The sequence below is a fragment of the Panthera tigris genome, chromosome A2, assembly GCF_018350195.1.
Source record: "Panthera tigris isolate Pti1 chromosome A2, P.tigris_Pti1_mat1.1, whole genome shotgun sequence".
Lineage (NCBI taxonomy): Eukaryota > Metazoa > Chordata > Mammalia > Carnivora > Felidae > Panthera > Panthera tigris.
Window position 1 is genome coordinate 143,094,689 of NC_056661.1, and position 24,079 is coordinate 143,118,767.

The window sequence follows — 24,079 nt, forward strand, 5'->3', positions numbered from 1 at the left end:
ACAGCAGATTCCAAAGACTTCATATCAAAGAAAGAAAATAATATCAATATCTTTTTCATATTGGTTATTTGTTGATAGGATGTTTTGTACAGTGTTAGTTAAATATTAAACATAATTTCGTCTATTTTTCCTTTTTTCGATGTTGCTAACTAGAAAATGTGAACGTGTATATGTTGCTCTCATTTGTGATTCACTGTTTTTCTTGTGACCTCGTGCTGTCTAGGACGAGGTTAGTTTGATGTCCTCTTATGAGGACTGAGTGGCTCCACAAGCACTTGTCTCTGAGTAGCTTGGCTGGGGGTTGGGGGTGGGGTGGTGGCGGGAGGCCGAGAGCATGCCCAGAAGCAGGACCTAGAGTCTCCTTAGCAATTTGTTTTGAAGCTCATCCTATATTGAGGTGAATGGGTGATTAAAATTTGTTTCAAAATTAAAAATATATGTGTATCAGATTTTTACAATAAATACATAAGGTGGTTTTTAGCACGGAAAGAAGATTAAGAATATATAAATATTGATGAGTGTTGTGGAAGGTCCTGTTTTATACAGAGCAAAGGGAGACTGATCTCTGTGTTCATTGTCTTCCTAATTTAGTAAGGCAAGGAGTATCCTCTCAAAATACTTCTAGTTAACCTATTAATTAATTGAGATTATTCCCCACACTCTGCTTTAAATTATCTTTGGTAAATAAAATCTCCAATAACTGGTACCTGCAAAATTAATCCGGAAAATGTGTAAATAAATACAAAATAGTGTATCATTCTTTAAAATAAGCCCTACTTATCTCTAAGTTGGGATGAATATGTATGAAGTACATATTCTTGTTTGCTGTGGCTCCTTAAGGAGAAAAGTATATTTAATTGAGCCTTTCTACCTAATGATTTCAGTAGTCTAATGATTTCAGTCAACATGCATCTTATTTATGCATATATGTATGTATTCATGTATTTATTTATCTCACATACACTTATTTAGCACTTACTTTGTGCCAGGCTCTCCTCTAAGAAAATCAGTACGTGTTTATCTGAACATAACTGACACATAGAGCTTACTCGGAATCCGGCCGTGTTCTAAATGCCTTGTGTATACGAATGCATTTCTTCCTGTAACTGTGAGGTAGGCAGAGTTATCCATGTTAAACTGAAGCACAGAGAAGTTAGGTAACTTATCTTAATTCACACAGCTCTTATGTAGAATTGCTGGGAACCAAACCTTTGCAGCCTGGTGACTCCAGAGTCCATGCTCCTATTTAAGCTGTATAAAATAGTGTTCTACTTACTTTTCTCTCCCAGGTGCATCAGCTGGACTTGCCCAGATGATGATATTGTCTTTTCTGGGGTTCATAGAAGCTTTTCATAACTACCTGGAAATTCTGTCATGAGAGTGATGGGTCATTTAAGAGCTTATTTCCAGAGGCAGGGTATTTATTATGGCTCTTTGTGAATTTATGATTGGCTGTGTGGAATAGTGGGCGGGATTATATGGTAATTATGCAAAAGAGCCTTATATAACAGCCTTATATTAATACTAAACTCAGGCTGTGACCTCGAAATGTTGTAGATATGCAGTTGTTTTTCTCCCTTCTTTATCCTTTATACATAGTTCAGATTTTGTCATTTTGTCATTTCATTATCACCATCATAAGGCCTGTGAAGGTCTTTGGTAATTTGATTTTTTTAGAGATCAGATGTATGAAGAATACACATCCATAGATCCTCAGAATTCTTTAGGTGTGGCCCAAAGCTATTCTGTTGAACTAAATTACTTCCATACTTTATAAGGTTGTGATTTAAATTTCGTCTTAAGTTTTCATCTTCATTCCTCTGAAAGGTCCTTGAAATTCCTTTGAAGGAAAATTCCACAATCTAATGGACTAAGGATGAATCAAATTAGATTACCTGCTTTTCTTTGAAAACATCTTTGAGAAACCAATAATATGGGAAACTACATGTATTTTGCTTACTTAACCTTTTAGAGGAGGGGCTGTGATTAAAGCTTCATCCGATTTCAAAATACTCTTCTCCCCCACGTTTTGTTTTTTTATTAAAAAAAATTTTTTTTAATGTTTATTTTTGAGAGGGGGCGAAAGACAGAGCACGAGTGGGGAAGAAGCAGAGAGAAAGAGGGGGCACAGAATCCAAAGCAGGCCCCAGGCTCTGAGTTGTCAGCACAGAACCAGATGCGGGGCTCGAACCCACAAACCATGAGATCATGACTTGAGCCGAAGTCGAACACTTAACTGACTGAGCCACCCAGGCAATTTGTTATATAAAACCCCAGAAAGGTCAACAACTTGACAAAGTGGTCCTCAAAACTGAACCTTCTCATTTCAAAGGTGTTCTTTAGAATTTTCTGTCTGAAAGGGCTCCTGACTACATATATCCATTCACACAACAGATGTTTGTTTACAGTATGCCCTCCAGCCACTGTACAGGCCCTGTAACAACAGTTTTAGTAAAAGGCATGGCCTGCCTTCTCCTGGAGCTTACAATCTATGTGTTCCAGTTTACTGTAGTAAAGGTAAGGTAGGAATTACAAAGGTCCAAGAAAACACCATAGTATACACCATAACTGGCTAAGTTATCTTTTGAAATCCGAGAGTTGAGTGATACTCTAGAGTTCTAACCCAGTGGTTTAATTTTCCAGGTGAAAAAGGGGGACCCAAAGATGGGATGGGACTCTTTTATAACAGAACCAAGCAAGAGCCTAGGACTCCTTGGAGTCATTGCTCCAAGATCAGAGATCAGGCCCTTTGTGTTAGGAACATGTAAAATACTTGTATACTAAACATTCTAGGAGTACCTTCGCTTGAAAAATGAGGAACCTGTCTGCATTCACCTGCTACTTTTTAACTCCTGCCGTTCTGTATGTACTCAACCCACAAGCACAAAACTCAGGTTATCTTTTATTCAGTTAAAGACCTTGCTAAGATTTACAATTTTGATTGAAACTGTTGAAATTGTGGCTCTTTTTCAAGTGATTGACAAGTCAGTGATGAGTATCTAGAGATGGCTCCAAGGTAGAGAAATAGATCTCGGTATCCACAGGAGAGGGACATAAATGCTAATTACACATTGACTTTAAATCTTGGTTTGTCATAGCTGCCTGCAGGTATGTGTCTTGGCTGTGGGCTGTTCTCAGGGCTTCATTTGTATTTGAGATTTACTTTAATAATGTTGCCTCCCCAATGAGCTCTTTAATCTCGTATTTTCAGTTCTTTTTCTAGATAAAGGAAAAAATTGGGAGATGAATATAATTATTAATTCTTTAGGTTATTGAGGATTAAAGTTTTGTTTGGTCTTCCCACTTAATTTTCCTGAAAGACTGTTTTTGGGATAGGGTGCCTTTTGGCCTTCTGAATTGGAAGATGGTCAGGTGTTCGTTTTTGTTTATTATCATTACCATCACCCGCCCCCCCCCCCCGTCTGTCTCCCCCTCCCCCAACATCATCAGCATTACTCATATGGCCTTCTGGATGAATTTTTGTAGCGCCTGTCATTCCTTGGCTTGTCCTTGGCCTGTATTAACTCTCACCAGCTGCATACAGGGAAACTATTAAAACCTCTTTGTTGGGAAAAACAAAAAACAAAAAAACCCCTCTTTGTTGGAGGTACTAGTTGTTAGAATCCATCCTGCCCTGCCCCCATCTGATCATATCCCTCACATTTACCTGTCTCCTTAGCTTTCGACAAGTTGATGAGACCTAGAAGTAATTCCAGTGTATACAACTGACTTCAGGAGTCTTCTATATATCTTCTTCTTGTCTCTGTTGTTGTATTATGACAGCACTTCTCATAAGAAAGATTTACCTTACCTTCAGCCCTTAATTGGCTTTCTCTCCAGTAGGGCTCCCTGTTGCTTTTAAACCGTTATTAGATGGAGCATTCAAGTGAGTGATCTGACAGTCCGAATTTTGAGGCAGCTGTCCTTTTCAAAATTTCCGTATTCATTTTTAAAATGAGTTTTTGAGGAACAGACAGATTGAAAGGATTTTAATGGTGCTCACCAGCACTGAGCTGAACTTGAGGTCTATGCAATATGCTGTCTTCGAGCTGATCAGTGAGAACTAAAGACATGTTTAGAAAACAAGATTCTGGACTTTCTGACTGTGAGGATGGCTTCAGGATGCTTGATCCAATGTATTTTCGGTGCAGATGTGTAAACCTTGGCCATGGCCAAAACCAGGTATATATCTTAATTCTATAAACCAGACCCTGTATGTTTGTTAAAGGACACCACATACTTGTTTCTTCTTCTTAAAAGTTTTCATAAAGAAAGATCATTGCTCGGTGTGTCTGTATCCATATATTGTCTATTAGGATTAAACAACTTTCTCATTTTAGGTTCCTAGCTTCCTAATCTCTTTGTTGTGTTTGTTCACTTTTTTGGTGTTGGAGACTCATTTAATGTGGACACTCAAGACCTGGCCTGGACAGAGTGGGGAGTGCCCTGGAATTGGTCAGGCAGGCAGGCAAGGCATGTGGGTAGCAGGCCCACACCTGACCCCAGGAAGGGATGTCAGGTGGTGGGGAGTGGCTCAGGCAGGTAGACCCACCAGCGGGCCTGAAAGCCCTTAAAGGAGTATCTAAGCCAGGTGGTGAGTGCCCAGGCCAGAGCTTAGTCCAAGGAGGCAGGGCTGGGTTTGGGTGGGGGCTCCCAGGGCTGAGGGACTGACATTGCCAGGAGCCTACCCGAGTTGTGTCTGGAACTCAGGGCGTGTCTGCCAGATGGACTCAGGTAGCTTCTGGAGGCAGCTGTCGAGGTGGTCCTTCTCCTCCAGGTGGTCCAGACAGGAGTTGGATCTGGTCCAAGGTGGAGTTAATGGCAGCATATTTCTGCCATTGTCCTCACCTTCTGCACCTGCCTCCACTGGCGCTCCCAGCTCCCTGTTGGGTCCTGACATTGTGGCCTTATGTGCCATGCCCGGCTGAAGGTAGAGGTGTCGGATGGAATGTGGGGCCACCCTAAACTGTTTGTATGCATATCTTTTTTTCAAAATTAAAAAAATTTTCTGGTCCCTTCAAGCCTTCCCCCTCAAAACTTCCTAACTGCAGCTCTTGGTACTGAGTGTAGTTAGCTGTGTCATTTTATTTACATGCAGTGATACCAGTCCCAAGCATCCTTGTGATTGTCATCTTGTTTGTTCTCCTTAATGTTTCTTAACTTGGTTCTAGAGTAGTTATGGTAGACTGAAATTATGTGCAGTTTTTCTGTAGAGACATTTCATATTAAAAAAAAAAGCAGATCATCAGGGGTGTTGAAAAGGTTAAAGAACTGTTTTACATAATGTTATCTAGGAGTCCTGCAGGAATATGGCCAACCTCTTCTCTGTCAAGTGTAACTTCCGTGGGACCTTAAATGTTTTGTCATTTGACTTTCTCTTTTGGTGTTAACCTTTTTTTTTTTTTTAAATTTTTAGAGCAGTTTTAAGTTCATAGCAAAATAGAAGGTACGGAGCGTTCATATATATGCCCTACCTCTACACAGCCTTCCCCACTATCATTATCCCCCACCAAAGTGGTACATTTGTTACAACTGATGAACCTACATTGATACATCATCAGCTAAAGACCGTATTTTAACTTTAGGGTTCACTCTCAGTATTCCACGTTCCATGCATTTTGAGAAAGGTATAATGGTATGTATCTATCATTATTGTATGATGCAGAATAGTTTCACTGCCCTAAAAATCCCCTTGTGCCTTTCCTGTTTTTCCCTGTCTCTTCCCTCTATCCCCTGGCAACCTCTGATCTCACTGTCTTTATCATTTTGCCTTTTCCAGAATGTCACATAGTTGGAACCATATGATATGTAGCTTTTTTCAGGTTAGCTTCTTTCTCTTAGTAATATGCATTTAAGATTCCACTATGTCTTTTCATACCACGATAGCTCCTTTCTTTTTAGTGCCGAATAATACTCCTTTATCTGGATGTACCACAGTTAATTTATATATTCATCTACTGAAGGACACCTTAGTTGCTTCCAAATTTTGGCAGTTATGAGTAAAGATGCTATAAACATGCTTATGCAGGTTTTTGCATGAACATAAGTTGCAGCTTCTTTGGATAAATACCAAGGCATGTGATAGTTGGAACATATGGTAAAATATGTTTAGTTTTGTGAGAAACCACCAAACTGCCTTTCAAAGTAGCTGTGCTGTTTCGCATCCCCATTAACCATGAATGAGAACTTCTGCTCCTCCACAGCCACACCGGCATTTGTTGTCAGTGTTCGGATTTTGGCAGTCCTGATGTAGCTCTGGCTCTTCAGTGTTGTGATTTGTATTCCCCGAGTGATAGGTGATGTAGAGCATCGTTGCCTTCTGAAGGTCTTTGGTGAGATATCCAGGTCTTAGGCCCATTTTTAAATCAGGTTGTTCCATTTTCTCACTGTTGAATTTTAAGACTTCTTTGCATATCTTGTTTCACAGTCCTCTGTCAGATAAAGACTTCTGCAGATATTTTCTCGCAGCCTGTGGTTCAGCTATCTTTTAATTGTTATTTTTTAAAATGTTAATCCCAGAAAAACTGAGTGAGGTGATCCTTGACAACTGGGCAGGCCCACCTGACTGCTAGTGAGCTGTGTTGCAAACTCTCACCCTTAACTCCCTTGCTTCTCTGTTTTCAGGTCAATGTGACTGTGGACTACATTAGACCAGCCAGCCCAGCCACAGAGACGGTGCCTGCCTTTTCAGAGCGGACATGTGCCACCGTTACCATTGGAGGAATGTGAGTGTTGTAACTGGCAGGGGCTCAACCACAGCTACGAGTTGTGCTCATTTAAGTGTCTCCTTCCTATCCTCCCTCATTTCCTTTCTGTTGCTCTTAACACAGTGGTTTATAATTGTTATGTCTGTGTAGCACTTTACATTTGCAAAGCATTTTATAATCATTCATTAGCTAATCATATTCCTTCATTATTGTCATTTAAGATTTATTGGGCTCTGTGTGCTTGGCACTATGTAGCATATATTATTACTATTAATAATGCCATTTATTGAGTGTCAGTCAGGCCCTAGGTACTATCTGACATTAGGTAGAAAAATTATCTGCACATTAGTTTAGGAAGTTCAATTACGGACCAGAAAAGGGGGGGTGGAGAGGGGAAGAAGAAGAAAAAGAAGAGTTTCATTGGGCATTTTCTTTATATAGATGTCTGTAATCAGTAGATGATGGGGACTTTCTTTCTCTTCTGTGCTGGCTGTATCCTGTTATATTCCAGAGTCTCTTGGGAACTTGGTTGATGAACAGTTTTTAAAGGGAGGTATCTGATGGGGGAAGAAGGAAGCCTGCAGCCTGCTGGGCCATGCTTGCACAATAAATATTAAAACAGTCAGTCCCCAGTAGTAATTCTTACTCTGCATAAAATACACCAGCATGATAATTGTTTCCATCTCTAGTTAACAATCTTAAATGCTGTTTGTTACCAAACTGGTATTTTTCTTCTCTTTTACGGGGGTATAGTGGAGGAGAAGAAAAGAATAGGTTTCTTCTCAAAACAGGGATTGTCTTATTGAAAGTACAATGGAGCCCATTAGGAGAAACACCTCTAAGCCACAGCATTCTTCTGAAAGAGAGGACCTTGTAGCTAATTTACCTTCTAGAAACTCTCCTACCAAATAGGAGCCTTCTCTGCTCATCCGTGCTGTCATGCTTGAAAATAATTATTTTTTAGCCATTGTTATCACTCCTGTATTTATGTAAACATTACTGTTCACACAACCATCAGAGACTTCGTGGAGAGGAACTCAGTATAGGATTTTGTTGTCATTACCTTAACACCATCACAAGTGACATGTTTTGTTAGCAGAATCTTGACAAATAAGATGATTTTGAAATGGGAGAGACTAGGACATAGTTTGGTCATTTTTCTGCCTGTTTAACTTGCAGTAATGATTATTGCCACTTTGTCACCACTTCTTAGGAGTTACGTGCATGCTACTCTACTATGGAGAGCTGGAAAGTTAGTATTCTTATATGTTAAAATTTTAACTGTCACGAGGAATCACCTCAGTAGATAACAGCTCTTATTATCTAATTACTGGTAAAAACAACAGCATCACTACTGTAGAAATGCACACCTTTATTTTTGGTAGATGGTTTCCATTCATTTCAGCAATCCATTAAAGTGGATTATTTCATTTAGTTAGCACTGAGGTGTATTTTTAAAGTAAATTTACACTGCTTAAATATTACATATTCTGGGGATGCCTGAGTGGTGGCTCTGTCGGTTAAGCGTCTGACTCTTGACTTGGACTCAGGTCATCATCTCAGGGTCAAGAGATCGAGCCTTGTGTCAGGCTCTTTGCTGTTGTGGAGCCTGCTTAAGATTCTCTCTCTGCCTCTGCCCCTCCATGTGCATGCACTCTCTCTCAAAAATTTACATATTCTGAGTGTGTTATGGGGATTTTTTTTTAATACAGGACAGTTTGAAACAGCTAGTTTAAAAATTCCATAGTAGGGTATTATGGGCATGCTCCATGCCAGGACACCTTGAGGTTTCAACTGTGTTGATCTTGACTTTGTTGGAGATTACTCCTTCAGGCTAACATGTCTCTCTGCAAAGGCTAAGTGACTGTTCTAGCCAAGGTTTTGGTCTGTAATTAAGCCTTCATAAGATGTTATCAGCCTTTGGGGCGCCTGGGTGGCTCAGTCGGTTAAGCGGCCGACTTCGGCTCAGGTCATGATCTCGCAGTCCGTGGGTTCAAGCCCCGCGTCGGGCTCTGTGCTGACAGCTCAGAGCCTGGAGCCTGTTTCAGATTCTGTGTCCCCCTCTCTCTGACCCTCCCCTGTTCATGCTCTGTCTCTCTCTGTCTCAAAAATAAATAAACGTTAAAAAAAAAAAAAGTTATCAGCTTTTTTTTCGATTTGGTTGGTCAACACAGGTTGATTGTCTTTTTTTTTCTTTCTTTTTTTTTTAAGTTTGTTTTTTGAGGGAGAGAGAAAGCATGCGCACGCGCACAGGTTGGGGAGGGCAGAGAGAGGAGGGGACAGAGAATTGGAAGCAGGCTCCATGCTGACAGCGGAGAGCCTGATGTGGGGCTTGAACTCACTAACTGTGAGATCATGACCTGAGCCCAAGTCAGACACTCAACTGACTGAGCCACCCAGGTGCCCCCACAAGTTGATTGGTCTTAATTGACAGGAAAGATTGTCTGTACTTCAGGTTCTTGGCAGAGATGATAACCTTGACTTTACCTCTCAGTTCTTGTAACTGGAATATAAAAAGTACTATTTTTGTATGATTTACCAAAGTATTGACCAGTGTGTTGATTCTTCTGGGTCCCTTAATTGTCTCCTTGGATAAGATCACCCTAAGCAGGGTGCCTGGAAAGCATTATGAGTTACTTTATAGAGTTGTTTCTACTAACTAGACTTTGTGAAGCAGTTACTGGTGTGCATTCAGGGGAAATAACGGAGATTTACTGATACTTTGGAGAGAAACTCTCACTAGACCGTAAGCTCCCTGAAGATAGGGATTTTTGTCATTTACATTCCCTTTTGTAGTCTTAGTATTCAACATATGGTAGGAGTTTCAATAAATTTTTGAATTATTTATTGTATTGCAGAGTGTCCCTTTATGAAGCATAACAGGAATACTTAGATGTCTCATTACCTGGGACACTTATTTCTGTTGAGCCCTGAGTTTGTTGTTACGTAATCAGTACTGGAAAAGTTATATTAGATAGTTTTCATTTTTTGTTTGGTTATTGGGACATCATTGCTTAAAGGTAGGTCATGTCTGGAAAATGAACATTTTAATGCTTCTTACGCTTTTTATGTTTCAGTCGTACTCATAGCTTCTCTTTATTTTCCCTTTGCCTTGATTGTGTTTTATTATTTTTCTGAATTTTCTGTACTTTGGCAGTCAATCCAAATAAAATTGTACAAAAGTTGTATGAATAAATAATAATGTTCAAATACTCAGCTTCTATTCAGAATTTAGGTATACTAACAGTCTTCTGAGTGTAATGGTTAACTATTCAAAAACATTGGCTAGAGAAGGGATTTTTTTTTTAAGTTTATTTATTTATTTTGATAGAGAAGGCATGAGCAGGGGAGGGGCAGGGAGAGAGGGAGAGAATCCCAAGTAGGCTCCACACTGTCAGCGCAGAGCTCAATGTGGAGCTTGATCTCACCAACCATGAGATCATGTCCTGAGTCAAAATTAAGAGAGTGACACTTAACCAACTGAGCCACCCAAGTGCCCTGAGAAGGAATTTTTTTTAATCTAAAATACTTTCATTTCATCTTAAGCATTAAAATGTGCATATATTTCTGAATCTTTGATACATGGGAAGAGTAGATCAACTATTTGATAACATGAAAAATTGCACAGTTTCCTTTTTAGAAGGAGTTTCTAGAAGAAACTCTTAAAAGGAGTTTCCTTTTTAGAAGCTGACAGCTAAGAGCCTGGAGCCTGCTTCAGATCCTGTGTCTCCCTCTCTGTGTGCCCCTTCCCTGCTTGCACTCTCTCTCTCAAAAATAAATAAACATTAATAAAAAAGGAGTACTTGAAAACACTGATTATCAAACCCTAGATTTTTGTGATTTACACCCCCCTCATTTATTTTGCAACCATTTTTTTTTTATTTTTATTTAAAAAAAAAATTTTTTTTTTCAACGTTTATTTATTTTTGGGACAGAGAGAGACAGAGCATGAACGGGGGAGGGGCAGAGAGAGAGGGAGACACAGAATCGGAAACAGGCTCCAGGCTCCGAGCCATCAGCCCAGAGCCTGACGCGGGGCTCGAACTCACGGACCGCGGGATCGTGACCTGGCTGAAGTCGGACGCCCAACCGACTGCGCCACCCAGGCGCCCCTGCAACCATTTTAAAGCCGTTCATCTTATTGAACCTTTTCAAAGTATTCAGCTGTTTTCATAAACACATGTTTTTTGTGTACTCATATTTCAATTAACAAAATATTTGATGAAGTACATAATTAAAAATAACAAGCATAACCAGTATATATAGTTTTGCGGACAGAAACAAATGGCTCAACAGGTTGGGACAGAAGTGCACAGGTGTCTGAGTGGTCCTCAGTCATTCTGTTTGGCATCAGCTGAAATCCTAGAATTTGTGGGTCAGTTCAGGGAAGGTTAGGGGAGCTCCTGTAGTAATGCTGTCTGGGAAAGACAGTCTTTGTTCAAACTTGTTACAATGTAGAATTATCCTCTGTAGGCTTATATACCTACATGTGGGCTTTCTTAACATCTAGAGGCTTTCCTGTTATTCAAGAGATCAGCTGGGCTCTGGCTGTGGAAGAGCTTCTCTCAAGCTGCTGATCATAGGGTAATGAGGAGAAGGAGGCAGATGAGATGGAGTCGCTCTCAGTTATTTCAAAGCAGATTTTTAAGTGTATTTCACATGCTAAAGTGTGTGAATTGTCTGTATCCTCAACAGGGTTCGGTCTAGTCCTTCTTTTTCTTTTTGGTGTATGAGAGGAGGTTGAGTCACAGGATCTCTGTGAGGCACCTCTGGTGTGACAGTCTTCTGCTCCCATCTCTTGCCCTCTAGAGAATCAATGGAAACGAGGTTCATCATTCCTCTAATAGATTAACATTTTTTTCTTGATTAACTTCACTGTAGAGTTGGCAAGAGTTGTTATCTGTTAATCAAAACAGTTTAAATAAAAAATAAAAAGATCAAACTTCGAGTTGTTTCTCATTCTCTGGCTCCCGGGCTGGGAATTAGCTGAGCCTTTTAGGCCTGGTTTGTGACATGAAGCTGTCAAGATGGCGCTTCCTGTTAATTACTTTTTATTGTATTTAAGACACTTAAATAACTCTTCTTGTGATTTAGTCTTCTATGTAATTAGCTTCAGTGATTAAAATCTCATTCTTTCTTTATTGTCAAAGCCTTCTTGAAGAGTGAGATTTTTCTGGGGTGACCTTTTCTTGTGCTGGACTTCCCAATTACTTGGAGCTCCAATTTGGCGAACGCATATGAGAATCTATTAACTAGTTGCTCACCTCTTTCTGCATGTCACCTTTTCAAAGAAAGGTCTTAAAATTTTTTCACGTTTATAAGGGGCACCTAAAATATATAACTTAGGGGGTTAAACCTCACATACTCACATGAATACTTATCACCACTCCAACCCTGGAAAATTATAACGGGTCCAGCAAATGCAGTACCACTAAGATACTTCCCAGTGTTTTCCATTATGTGAAGTATTTCACAATGGTAGGAGACCGTGGACATGACCTGTTTTTGGAAAGTAAAGAATGGCATATAGATGGAAGCGTACAATAGGAATAGTTGGAAAATGCCTGTTTTTGTACAATGTCATTTTGGCGGCGAGGGGGGGGGTGATTTTTTCCCTGACATTCTTTTTGAAACCATGTTTCCCTCTACTGCTTTCCTGCACTGCCTTTGTGCTGTCTTTGAATCTTGCATAGGCACTGCTCCCTTGATGTCCACACAAGTATGAGGCCTTGCTGCCAGAGGTATTGTCGAAGATCTTTTGGGCTTGGGACATCTTAGTTACCGCTTTGTTCTAGTGACTATCATCCAGCAGCCTCAAAGCCATCCTGTGAACTTTTTTTGTGTCTCTTTGGATTCTTCCTAGATAGAGCTCATCCGTTATTAGATTTCTATAAACCAGACAGTCAGACTTGTAGCGAATGAGACTTCTGCTTCTGGTTTTCTATGGCTTTGGTTCTGGTTCGCAGGAATACTTCTTTCTTCAAGTGTTCTATTAAGTGACTGAAGCTTGAAGTCAGGTCTTGTCCTTCTTCTAGAATAATCCTTTTCTAATCCTAGTTTGGTTTTCCTCGGCCACAGTAGAATTAAGTGTCCTATAATCCCCAGCGTTTCTGGCTTGAGTTCTGTAGCTTTAAGGCTTTCACAATCAGACCAAACCTCCTCTCTCTTGAGTTTTCAAATCTTAAAACATACTAATATCTGACTTTCAGGCTAAACATAGGAAGAAAGTGACCTCTTGAAACCCTATTTTCGGGACTAGGGTTTTGACTTAAGAGTTGCCTGCACCATCCCGAAGGCACTCTTTTAGCGCCTAGAGAAGTGCGGAGACCTTATTAATGTCACTGACTGGGCCATGAGGTAGAAACTGGCTGGTTGCCAGCCCTTTTCTCAAGATTTATTCCTTATACTTTATCAGATTTATTGGGGGCTTTTTACCCCCCATTTTTTCCTGCTATGAAGGAAAAGGGACACATCAGAATAAGGGTCCCCCTGGGGCCTTTAATTAGAAACACCTAACCTCCCCCGCCCCCAATTAAAAATATGTTAGATTGTTTACTGGAGCTCATAGGCTGTTTGATTTGTGTAATTGCTTCTGCTGTGTTTGGTAGAAGTATGCCTATCCACCATTCTGAAGACACTGGAAGCTTCTGTGGCATTTAGTTTCGAATACCATGGAAAGAAATCGTTGAATAACTGGGTCTGTCTCCTGCTAGCTCAGTCAGGTATAGTGATCATTTTAAGAGACTGGTTCATAAAAGCACTTTAAGAAGGACCTTAGCTATTGCAATGGGGGTAGGGTGGGAATCAGGAAAATACTCAGTTTCAGACAGATCGCTCTCTCATATGTTTTGTGGCTATCTATGGAAATTTCATGCTACCAAATGTTATTCCTTTAAAGACCTCTTGGTTTCAGTTTACTGTATTATCTTCATCTCTATATGGAAGTTCAGTTAAGCTTTTCGTGAGAGAATCCTTGGATCATCTGAATCAGCAGAATCCATTGCTCAGCTCTGTGTTTTCCCTGTACCTGTCTACCAAGAACAGTAGATTTGTGTTTATTCGTTCAAGGAGTATTTGAACACCTACTGGGTGCCAGGCACTGGGAATATAGCAACGAATGAAGCAACAAACAGTTGCACCCGATGAGGTTCTCCCAAATGCTCTTCTTTCTTGGGATTTCTTGGCACTGATTCGTGCAGCCTCAAGCATCCTTGTGGGTATTCGCTGGCTTTGCTGCCCTCAGAACCTTGTTTATGTAGAGTTTTGCGTTAAGGAACACAAGTGACTTTATTTAAACAGTGCCTGAAAATGTTGTTTTCTGTTCAGTTTTGCCAGGGACTTGTAGAGACTTTACTGCTCAGAAATAGGATAAAATAAAATGAAACATAGTTCCTCTTTATATCGTTATTTTTAGATGAATCAGTAAGTCATTTTGTCAATAGACAAAATGAGATGCTAGAGTGACTACTCACTGGCACCCATCTGCCCTTTTCCTCCTCACATTATAGTTCCTGGCTCATTCAGTGTACGTACAGCTCTGTGAATGCTGACAGCTCCCCTGTGGTTCCCATCCTGCTGCATGTTCGCTTTGGGGCTTAAAGCACCGCTGACTTTCCCCACTGCCTCCCAGAGATGCTTGCGTAGAAGTATAGACTGTAACTTCTTTGCAGTGTCTGCTTTTCACTCTTGGACCAGTTATCCTTATAACTTTCAATGAAAAAATGTTTGAGTTTAAGCCATATGTATTTACTTCCTTACCTAAAAGATGAATATTTTTGAATGCACTGTTACTTCCATCCTTGAACCCCCAATTTTGTTATATTATTTAAGTTTTACCATTAGTGAACTTTATAAAGTTCAGTTACTGTATCTGATTAACTTTACAGAGTATTTCCCCCTCTGAAAGATTACAGAGTTAGAATGCTACCTTTTTCTGACTCCTCATTCCTTTTAAAAGTTTTTCTATTTCAAGGGGCACCCTTGGGTGGCTCAGTCGGTTAAGCATCGGACTTTGGATTAGGTCATGATCTCATGGTTTGTGAGTTTGAGCCCCAGGTTGGGCTCTGTGCAGACAGCTCGGAGCCTGGAGCCTGCTTCATATTCTGTGTCTCCCTCTCTGCCTCTCCCCTGCTCACGCTCTCTCTCTCTCTCTCTCTCTCAAAAATAAATAAATGTTAAAAAACATTTTAAAAAAGATAAAAAAAATTTTTCTATTTCAGATTTATTTGCATTTATTGTTTTCTCTTCTGTCAGTGTAATTGTCTTCTAAGCTTTGCTTGTAAGTTGATCGAAAAATTTTACCCTCCACCTACCCCTGCATAACAGTTTTAAGTTGGTTCAAGTAGGATAGCGTGAGAAGACACACACACAAAGAAATCCTGTGTCATTATATCCCCAGGGAAATGATGAGTGAATTCCGTGTGTGTGTGTCTCTGATGTGTGTATGTCCATCTCTTTCTCCATTTTGGGCTTCTTCATATGCACCTGCCCCTTGTATCTCAGTTCCTTCTTTTTGTTGTATTCCCTTTTCATTTGGTGAAGAACCTTGATTTTACATGTGTGGGTGGTAAAGTTTCTGAATTTCTGCATGTCTGAAAATGTCTTAATTTTGTCCATATTCCTGATTGCTAGTTTCAGTATGAAATTCTAGCTTCAAAACTGTTTTCCCAAGAGCTATGAAGGCACGTTGTTCTATTGCTTTATCAGTGTTTATGAGAATTCAATTTCCATTCCTTTAAATCTCCATTTTTTTTTTTTTCAGTCTCTGGAAGCTTTTACAATTTTCTGTTTATCTTTGGTTTTCTGAAAATTTATTAAAACATTTCTAGTGTGTCCTTTTTCCTGCATACTCAGTGGGCCAAAAACACTCATGTCTTCCTTCAACTTGGAGATTTTTTTCCTATTCTTTCTTGAATTATTTTCTTTCTCTCTCTTTTGACTCTGACTCCAGAAATTCTATCAGTATTGTATCTTATGCTTCATATATGTGTAAATTTTCTTTCGTTTTTTAAAGACCTCCTTTGCATTTTGTTCTATATAGAAGGAACTGTCTTCAATGTTATCTTTTGGATTGCTTAACCAACCAGCCATGCATATTTTCCCTCACACGCACCCTTAATTCATTCATCTCATTCATTTACTTACTCATTAGTTCATTTATCAAGCAGTTATAAAATGCTTGGTATGTACTAAGTACTGTGTTAAATATCAGGAATGTATTGGTAGTTCTAAAACTGAAATGATTTCTTCTGCTATGAAATTTACAGAGACTGTTCTCTTAACCTAGCTTATTTTAATTGTTTATTTCAGCATTCATATTAAAATTTTTTGTGAAGTGTTTTAATAGCAGCCTGTTCTTAGTCCATGAACATAATACTTTCTCTGTCTCTGAGAGTATTATTTCAAAATTTAAAAACTGGGGCACCTGGGTGATTCAGTCAGTTAAGCGTCTGACTCTTGATTTCGGCCCAGGTCATGATCTCACAGTTTGTGGGATCAATCCCCATGTCCGTCTGTATACTAATAACTCAGTCTGCTTGGGATTCTCTTTCTCTCCCTCTCTCTGCCCCTCACCCCCCTCAAAATAAATGAACATTTAAACAATTTTTAAAAACCCTCTTCCATTGGATTATCCCCCATGACTAATTGTTCTGTTTATTTTGTTCCATTTCTCTCATAAATCCTCAAATATTTGGGGAGCCTTGATTTATATGTATGCAGGAAGGACCAGATGGGAGTTGGCATGGTGTGCCTCTGTAGGTGTATTTACCTGCTTCCCCAAGGCATCTCTTTATGAAAGGACATAGGTGAGAAGGAAGTATCAGAGGCAGCCCTCCTTTGGGGTGCCTGAAAGTGTTTGGACCTGGAACGTAGAAGAAACAGGCAATTTTCAGACCCCGCTAAAATTGTCAAAGCAAACGCTGAGTTCCTTGGCTGGTAAAGAGCTTACGTGTACTTGACTGGGTGGGGTGAGAAGGGGATGTGTTGTGCTTGTCTGACCGTGTCAGATGCTGTGCCTCTGCACTTCTTAAGGCTACAACCTCCAGCAGAGGTCCTTTGCCAGTTAAGTCACCTACCTTCTGTTCTAAGAACCTGTGTTTCTGTGAAGTGACTTGTCCTATACATGACCTTAGTAATCTGGGGACTCTTACTGGCATAATGTTGAAATTGTGTTGGTGTAGAAACAATATTCCCATATAGTTTAAAATATTGAATCTATAAGGGGTAAGCCTTCTCACATTTAAAGTGAGAGCTTTAGCAATACAGAGACTTATACAAAGAAAAATCTCAGAATGTGAAGTTGAGAAATCTACAGCAGTGTTTTCCTTTAGTGTAAGTCATGACTGCTTTAGTGTCTTCAGAAACCTTTATGCTTTCTGCTTGGTTAACCTTGATAGCACCCTGCAAGGGTAGTTGGAAAAGCTGTGAAGACTCTTCTTCCAGTCTTTGACGGTGGATTAATGAAGTCTACAGCTTGATTCAGATTTTATATTGTGATTATAATGGTGTCTATTGGAAACAAAGCCCCTCTAGATGGAGAGCCCTGGGGTTTAAGGCTACTCTGCCATTAGATATTTAACTGTAGCCCTGTTTATATTAGGGTTGTTTTTGCTAGTACTTGGACTAGAAACTTCCACCGGGTTTAAGTAGTCTGCCCATAATCCAGTTTTTCTTCTTAAGCCCTGTTTGTCGAGGAGTTTTAGGTGGTTTCCTGGATTGTGAACTATTCAGGAACACACATAAAAGTAGTGATATAAGAAATGCCTCTACTTGCCGGTAGATTATTTCTTGGGTATTTGCCAAGGGTCAGAACCCTCTGCTCTTAATAACTTCGTGGGCATCATAGGGACAGGAAAGAGGCTGACTGATCCAGCTCTTTTGAATGAAGGTCCTGATTAATTGCTCAGATGATGTTCCCAAAGTCTCCTCGCTGTGGTGCTTTGTATTTTGTCAATAAAGGCCCTTGGGGTGCTGCCAGTTCTCCACCAATCAGATCCCATCTGCTTTCTGTCTTTCAGGATTTGTGCAAACTTTCTGATATGCTGTTAACACACTTTCTTGTTTTCTAGCACCGTTAGAGCTCTATTCTTGTCCATATCTGTCTTTTCTGTCATTTCAGTGGGACCTTGTAAAGAATGTCATGTGGACATAAGTTCTCAGTCTGCCATTCTGACCTCCCTCAAGCATTCTTTCTTCTTTCAGATAATGCAATTGATGTGATAAGGAGAGGGGACATTTGACATGGTTACCAATAAGCAAAGATCCTGTGTCTTTCATATGCCATTTTTTAGCACCTTTCTCTTTATAATTCCCGTGGCCAGCATAGTACAAAGTGATAAGGTAAATAGGACTGGATTTTTTATAGATTTCTTCTCTCTCCCGGTAGTGATGCTGCTTAACAGCGATTTGCTCCAGTTCATTCTGAGTGATTTTTTTTTTTTAATAATATTGTAACCTTTCTAAAAGTTTAGAAAATGAAGGGAAATTACCCATTATTTAGTTATGCTAATATAATAGTTATTGTGTGGGGGTTACTCCTTTTGAGTGCTGGTTATTTTTTAAGAATTTAGTGTAGAAACAGGTAAATTGACTACTTTGCCTAGTGCTGACAAGAAGTCTAAGGCAAGTGATAAAAGTAGGCTTTGGAGATGAACAGATGTGAAGTAAAACCTCAGCTCTGCTCCTGGATAGCTGTCCGTGTTGGGCCTTAGCTTTTTATTATATAATTTAGATATAATAATCTCACACGTCATGGGGTAGTTGTGAGGATTAAATGTACTAATGCATTTAAAATGCTCAGTGTATTTACTAAGACTTACCAGTTCTCACATCAGCCCAAGCTTCTGGAGTGGACTGGTCACTATTGATCCAATTTTGTATCTAGTAGCTTCTGCCCTTTATCTCTTTTTAAAAGTAAGTAAGTAAGTTAGTTATTTTAGAGAGAAAGCATGTGTGTGAGCAGGGATTGGGCAGAGGGGGAGAGAGACTCTTAAGCAAGCTCCACACTCAGCATGGAGCCTGACACAGAGCTTGACCCCACGACCCTGGGATCATGATCTGAGCCAAAACTAAGAGTCAGACACTCAACCAACTGAACCACCCAGGCACCTCTATTTAGTATGTGTTTGAATAATCTCATAATCTCTACACCCAACATGGGGCTTGAACTCATGACCCTGAGGTCAAGATTCGCGTGCTCTGCCAACCTAGCCATCCAGGCACCACCTTTCCTTTCTCTCTTTGTGCTTTCTTGCACACTTCTGGCCATTTGTTTCCATTTAAACTTCTTTCTTAAGGATTTTTCTTGAGCGTTTATATTCCATCCTCTTCTTAGTCTTTACAACTCTTCCTGGCCAAGCTCATCCACTTATAAAACTGCTACTTCACAGAATGTTCTACGTAGTAGGTGAAAGAAGATATAGGAAATGCCGAAACAAAATGCCTCATTGGATTATGCCTTAGCTTTTGTAGTAGTCCATTTTTATTGTTCCATGGCAGGCCCTTGGGTTGGATTTATCTCTTCTCTCACTTGGATTTATCTCTTTTGTCACTTTTTAAATTGTCATGGTGGCTAACTTACATCCATTTTTCCTCTAAATCTTAAATGTGTACTATGTTAACCCAGTAATGATTGATAAGTACTTCCATAAAGATAGAAGTGATATTCACGAGTAAGTTTTTTGTTTGTTTGCTTTATTTTTATTTTTATTTTTTTGAGAGAGAGCGGGGGTCGGGGGGAGTGAACGGGCGGCAGAGAGAGAGAGAGAGAGAGAGAGAGAGAGAGAGAGAGAGAGAGAATCCCAGATGGCAGAGGGAGGGGAAGAGAGAGAAGTAGGGCTCGCCCAAAGCGGGGCTCGTGCTCACCCCATGTGGGTGGGACTCAAGCTCACAAACTGTGAGATCATGACCTGAGCCGAAGTCAGATGTTTAACAACTGAGCCACCCAGGCACCCGTGAGTAAGTAAGTTTTAATGTTTCAAGAAGTTTAAAACAGATACAATTTATCCTTTAATAAAGGTAATTTATTGAAAATGTCTTTCGGGGCTCCTTGGTGGCTCAGTGATTTAAGCAACTGACTTCGTCTCAGGTCATGATCTCACGGTTTGTGGGTTCAAGCCTTGTGTTGGGCTCTGTGTTGACAGCTCAGAGCCTGGAGCCTGCCTGACTCGGATTCTGTCTCCTTCTCTGTTTCTCCCCCTCACGTTCACTCTCTCTCAAAAATAAGTAAATAAACATTAAAGGAAGGAAGGAAGGAACAAGGGAAGGAAGGAAGGAAGGAAGGAAAGAAAAGAAAAGAAAAGAAAAGAAAAGAAAAGAAAAAAGAAAAGAAAAGAAAAGAAAAAGAGAGAGAGAGAATGCTGTTCAAATCAGGAGGTGTGCTAGCAAGCAACCTACCTGGGTACTGTCCTCTAGGTAGTGATCTGCCGATCTGCATATCTGAAGTGATTGAAAAGGCAGAGGGCTACTAACCTTAAGTGTTTTAGGAAGTGCTATTCTATACCCCCCATCTGAACAGTTCTCCTGAACTTTATATATTGTGTGGAACTTACTGAATGACCCTCTCTGTTGTGACGCCCTTGTGAATTTTTGTGCCATCAGTAAAAACATGTTGATAACAAGTACAACTTGGAGAGCATTAGGAAATAGTTGAATCTTTGAAGTCAATGTGTATGATAGCTAGGAGATGTTTAATAAGAACATGAACTTCACAACAGGTTAAGGAAAGTTGGGACTGCCTTCTATCAAGTTTCCATTATGGCTTTTACATGCAGCTTTTTTAGATCTCTGATATATCTGCTTACATATCAACTGTGACTCAGCAGACCACTGCTTTAATGGGAGCTTCTATTGTGTTAAAAGTGTGATTTATAAACCATCACATATCAGGTCAGCAGCAAGGGGAATTATATTAAGGTTCTTAGACCGTCTCTTCTTTCCCCCGCACCCCCCCCCCCCATCATCTCGGCATTGTTTGCAAAATCACTTTTTCTTTTAAGAAGCAACTATGCAGAGCATTTATTCTGGTCACCACTTTCTCAAAAAACTCCCTCTGAAACTGTTCTTCCGTTTGTCACTTAGCACAGGCTGTGGCTGTGGCGAGATCAGACCCTTGAGTGAGGGTTGACCACAAAGGCTTTGTGGTGGCTTACTGTATTTCAAAGCCAAGAACCAGAATAACCCTGCCCTCCCTGAAAGGTAGGAGAGAAGAAATTTCAAACCCGTTAGCCTTTTTGTGGGGCTCATTTGTTGCTTATACTAGAGCTAAGAATCATCTAGTGAAAAAGTATTATGTCTTCTCATTCTGAGAGGAAAACGTTGACCACCAGAAGACAATTTGGTTTTGACTCAGTTTTCTAAGCGGAGACTCATTTCTAGAACTTTTACTTGCAGAAGTCCTAAACTTTATTTATGCAGTGAAAGTCTCAAGCAGTTACTGTATTCTAAACTGTAGCCACACTGACTTTGGGCCTGGTCCTGTTGCTAATGGATTCTGGGGAACAAGAACGCCACTCGCCTTTTCCCGTGGTGCCAGCTGGCTGGGTTGTAGACTATAAACCATAATGGGACAGGTAGTGGAATTCTTTACTGGGCCCTTTTTTGCCTTCTGACCCATATGACAAAACTTCTCTTGAGCTTCCACCCTAGGAAGCAACCTATGCGAAGATAATTTTTTCTAACTTCTTTAGATTGATTGGGCTTTGTAAAAGAACATAGAGTTACTCTTTTGCTTTTAGTCACTTCGTATTTCTCAGAGCAGAATGACAACCTTCCAGACCCTACAGTATTCTTTTGAACTTCTTCCTGTAAACAAAGCAATGTTTATGTATCACAACATTCGCATGAACTACCGAGGACTTGAAAATGACTCTCTGGGGCTACCCTATCCTCACTTTGGTCTTTACTAGACCTCTGTGATTTGGCTGGTTCGACCTTCACTGTCAGAGCAGATCATTCCAGATGCCGTTATGTAATTTTCTGTCTTGGGGTATGTGTTTGTGTGGGCGGGTGGTTTTGTTTTGTTTTTAAGTGGTGTTTAATGTCAGGCTAATAATAACCTGGGTACGTAGGCCTGGTTTTGTCATAATGGCCACGAGTTTGCTTATTTGTCCCTGTTCCCCTGAAAGGCGGAAAACTGCCCCCTCCCCAAGTGATGCCTACATTTTAGAGGGGCCTCTGGTCATCTCAGCTGCCTAGAAAATCCTGCATGCCAACCGGCAGTTCTAGTCTGAAGAGACAAAGATGAGAAATCTGAGGAATCTTCTCTCTGGTTGCTCTCACGACGACCCATTACTCGTCTTCCTGTGACCTAAGTTGAACCAATAGGGATGAATTTGCTGTTCCTAAACCAATTCCAAAAATTGGTCTATGCTTGCCCATAGTTCTTAGGTTCTCATTCTTCAGGGAGTGCCAGGTTCTTCATCACATTTATGATTCTCGGGGCTTTAAGTTGTGCTAGGTCATTCTTGGTCCCTTGAAATTTGGAAAAAGAATATATTAGTTCAACTTTCCTTTCTGGGCAGTTTTTCTCAAAACTATATGAGAGAATCACCTGGGGCACTTAAAAAAAGTAATGGTGCCCCATATTTAAAATCTAGGTACCCATATTTGTTCTTCTAAAATTGCTATTCTTCACCCCTAGAGGTTCTGGGTTTATTGGCCTGGCATAGGGCCTGGCATTGGTGTTTTGAATAGTGATTCTAATGTGCAGCCAGTATTAATAAGCACTATGAAAGGAAGTCTAGAAGAAATAGGAGGTTCCAAAACCAACATTCTTCTCTATTCTCAGGTAAGTACAGATGTGGATAATAGGAAGAATAAGAGAAACTTTGTAAATGTACATTTTCTCAGATCAGTTTGGTCCCTAAGCAGAGCTTTTTTTACCTCCACTAATTTCTCCTGTACCAACTCTGCTTAGAATAAAGTACAGAGTGGCAGAGCAGTGTAGGGGCTGAAGGGCTAATGGTTATTTCTAGCTCTGCCTTCAGCATGTAGAATGACCTTGGGAAGTCATTCATTCACCCTCTTTGCCTCAGGTCCTTATCTGACCTTTTTTGAGAGAGAAAGTGGCATAAACAGTATTGCTAATATTCTTTCTTAATCTCTTAGGATCTCTTTTGAGTAATCTAAGTTTCTTTAAACCTCTTGCCAGGCTCTTAAGAAAGAGGACTTTGACTAGGGGTGTGACTAGGGATGTGATCAGGGGTGAGAGTACCAGCAACAGTGAAGCCGCAAGTTTTCCCATTGGCTTTAAAGTCTAGCTGTGGATTTTTGTGTTTTCCAGAGCAATAAACACCTTTATTACATGACCGAGGATAGAAGGGAGAAGGATTCATTTGCCTTTCAGGACTTTGCTTTTCCTCAGATAGAGCTCTGAGTCCTTGCCCTCTAGCACATAGCCGTGGGCTCAGCTACACTGGCCTGGTCTTGAAGTGATGCAGGGAAGATGCATGCCCTGCTAGAACTGCTCCTCCACAAGACTGCTGCTTTTGACATTCTCTTTCCTTTCATCATATTTCTTCTGAATTGTGTTTGATCGTGTTTTGTTTAAAATCTCTTCCTCCACGATAGTCAGCTCGGCCCCTTTCTCACGGCCCAGGGACAGCGCCTAGTGGGACTCGTACCACTGTCAGTAGGGTGTGCCGTCTTCCCTGGGGTTTTGGTGCTGACTGGTTTATCGGTGGCTTGCGTTCCTTGTTTTCCCCCTGCAACACTTGGAGCCCCGGGAAAAGTTCCCCACGTTCAGCCTCAAGGCATCGCACTTCTTCCTGCCTCCCCGAGCCTGCACTGTGTGTATGTGGCCTGGCCGATCTTGGTCCTGGCAGCGGGTGTCCCAACTCATACTTCCTTTTCTTATGGTAGGGCTTTCTCTTGCTCTGGTCTTGTGGTGCTTGTGCCCGTTGTCCCGATATGCCCATCGCTCTCAGCATTGGCTGTGAAAGAGCTAGCCATGGATTTTCCCCTCCCCAGGATTTTGATGGTAAGTGCTTAGTTTACTTCAAAGTCCGTGGATTTGCAGAATCAGACTTGACCCAGATAGTTAACTCTTAGTGATCACTGGCAGTTGAGTCAGTGGCCTCTTTGCCATTAGCCGCTGGCGTGACCTCAAATGAAAATGTTTACCTGACATAGCAACGTACATCATTGGAGAGAGCTTTGAATTTAGACCTAATATTCTTTTTTTTACCTCTGTCTGTAATTATCAGATTCATAGAATTTCCTCTAGTTGGCAACTGTTTTTGTATTGTTTTGTTTTTTAATTTTCTCCTTAAGAGGAAGTCTTTGGCAGTATAAAGTGTTAATGTCTTTGTTCGTGTTGGTAGTTTGTTGCTAACTAACCCAAACTGTATTTTTAAATGCTTTTGGGAACCAAG

The 24,079-nt window shown here is 40.5% G+C and overlaps 1 protein-coding gene and 2 pseudogenes across 1 annotated transcript in view; 1 reads left to right on the forward strand and 2 right to left on the reverse strand.

Moving 5' to 3' along the window:
• Positions 1-24,079, forward strand: part of SND1 (staphylococcal nuclease and tudor domain containing 1) — a 422,592-nt gene that overhangs the window by 180,950 nt on the left and 217,563 nt on the right. The window contains exon 12 of the mRNA XM_007089922.2: positions 6,625-6,725. Coding sequence (XP_007089984.2) covers positions 6,625-6,725 — 101 coding nt within the window. The remainder of the gene's footprint in view (positions 1-6,624; positions 6,726-24,079) is intronic.
• Positions 4,583-4,941, reverse strand: LOC102965528 (annotated as a pseudogene).
• LOC122234582 lies at positions 22,842-23,663 on the reverse strand (annotated as a pseudogene).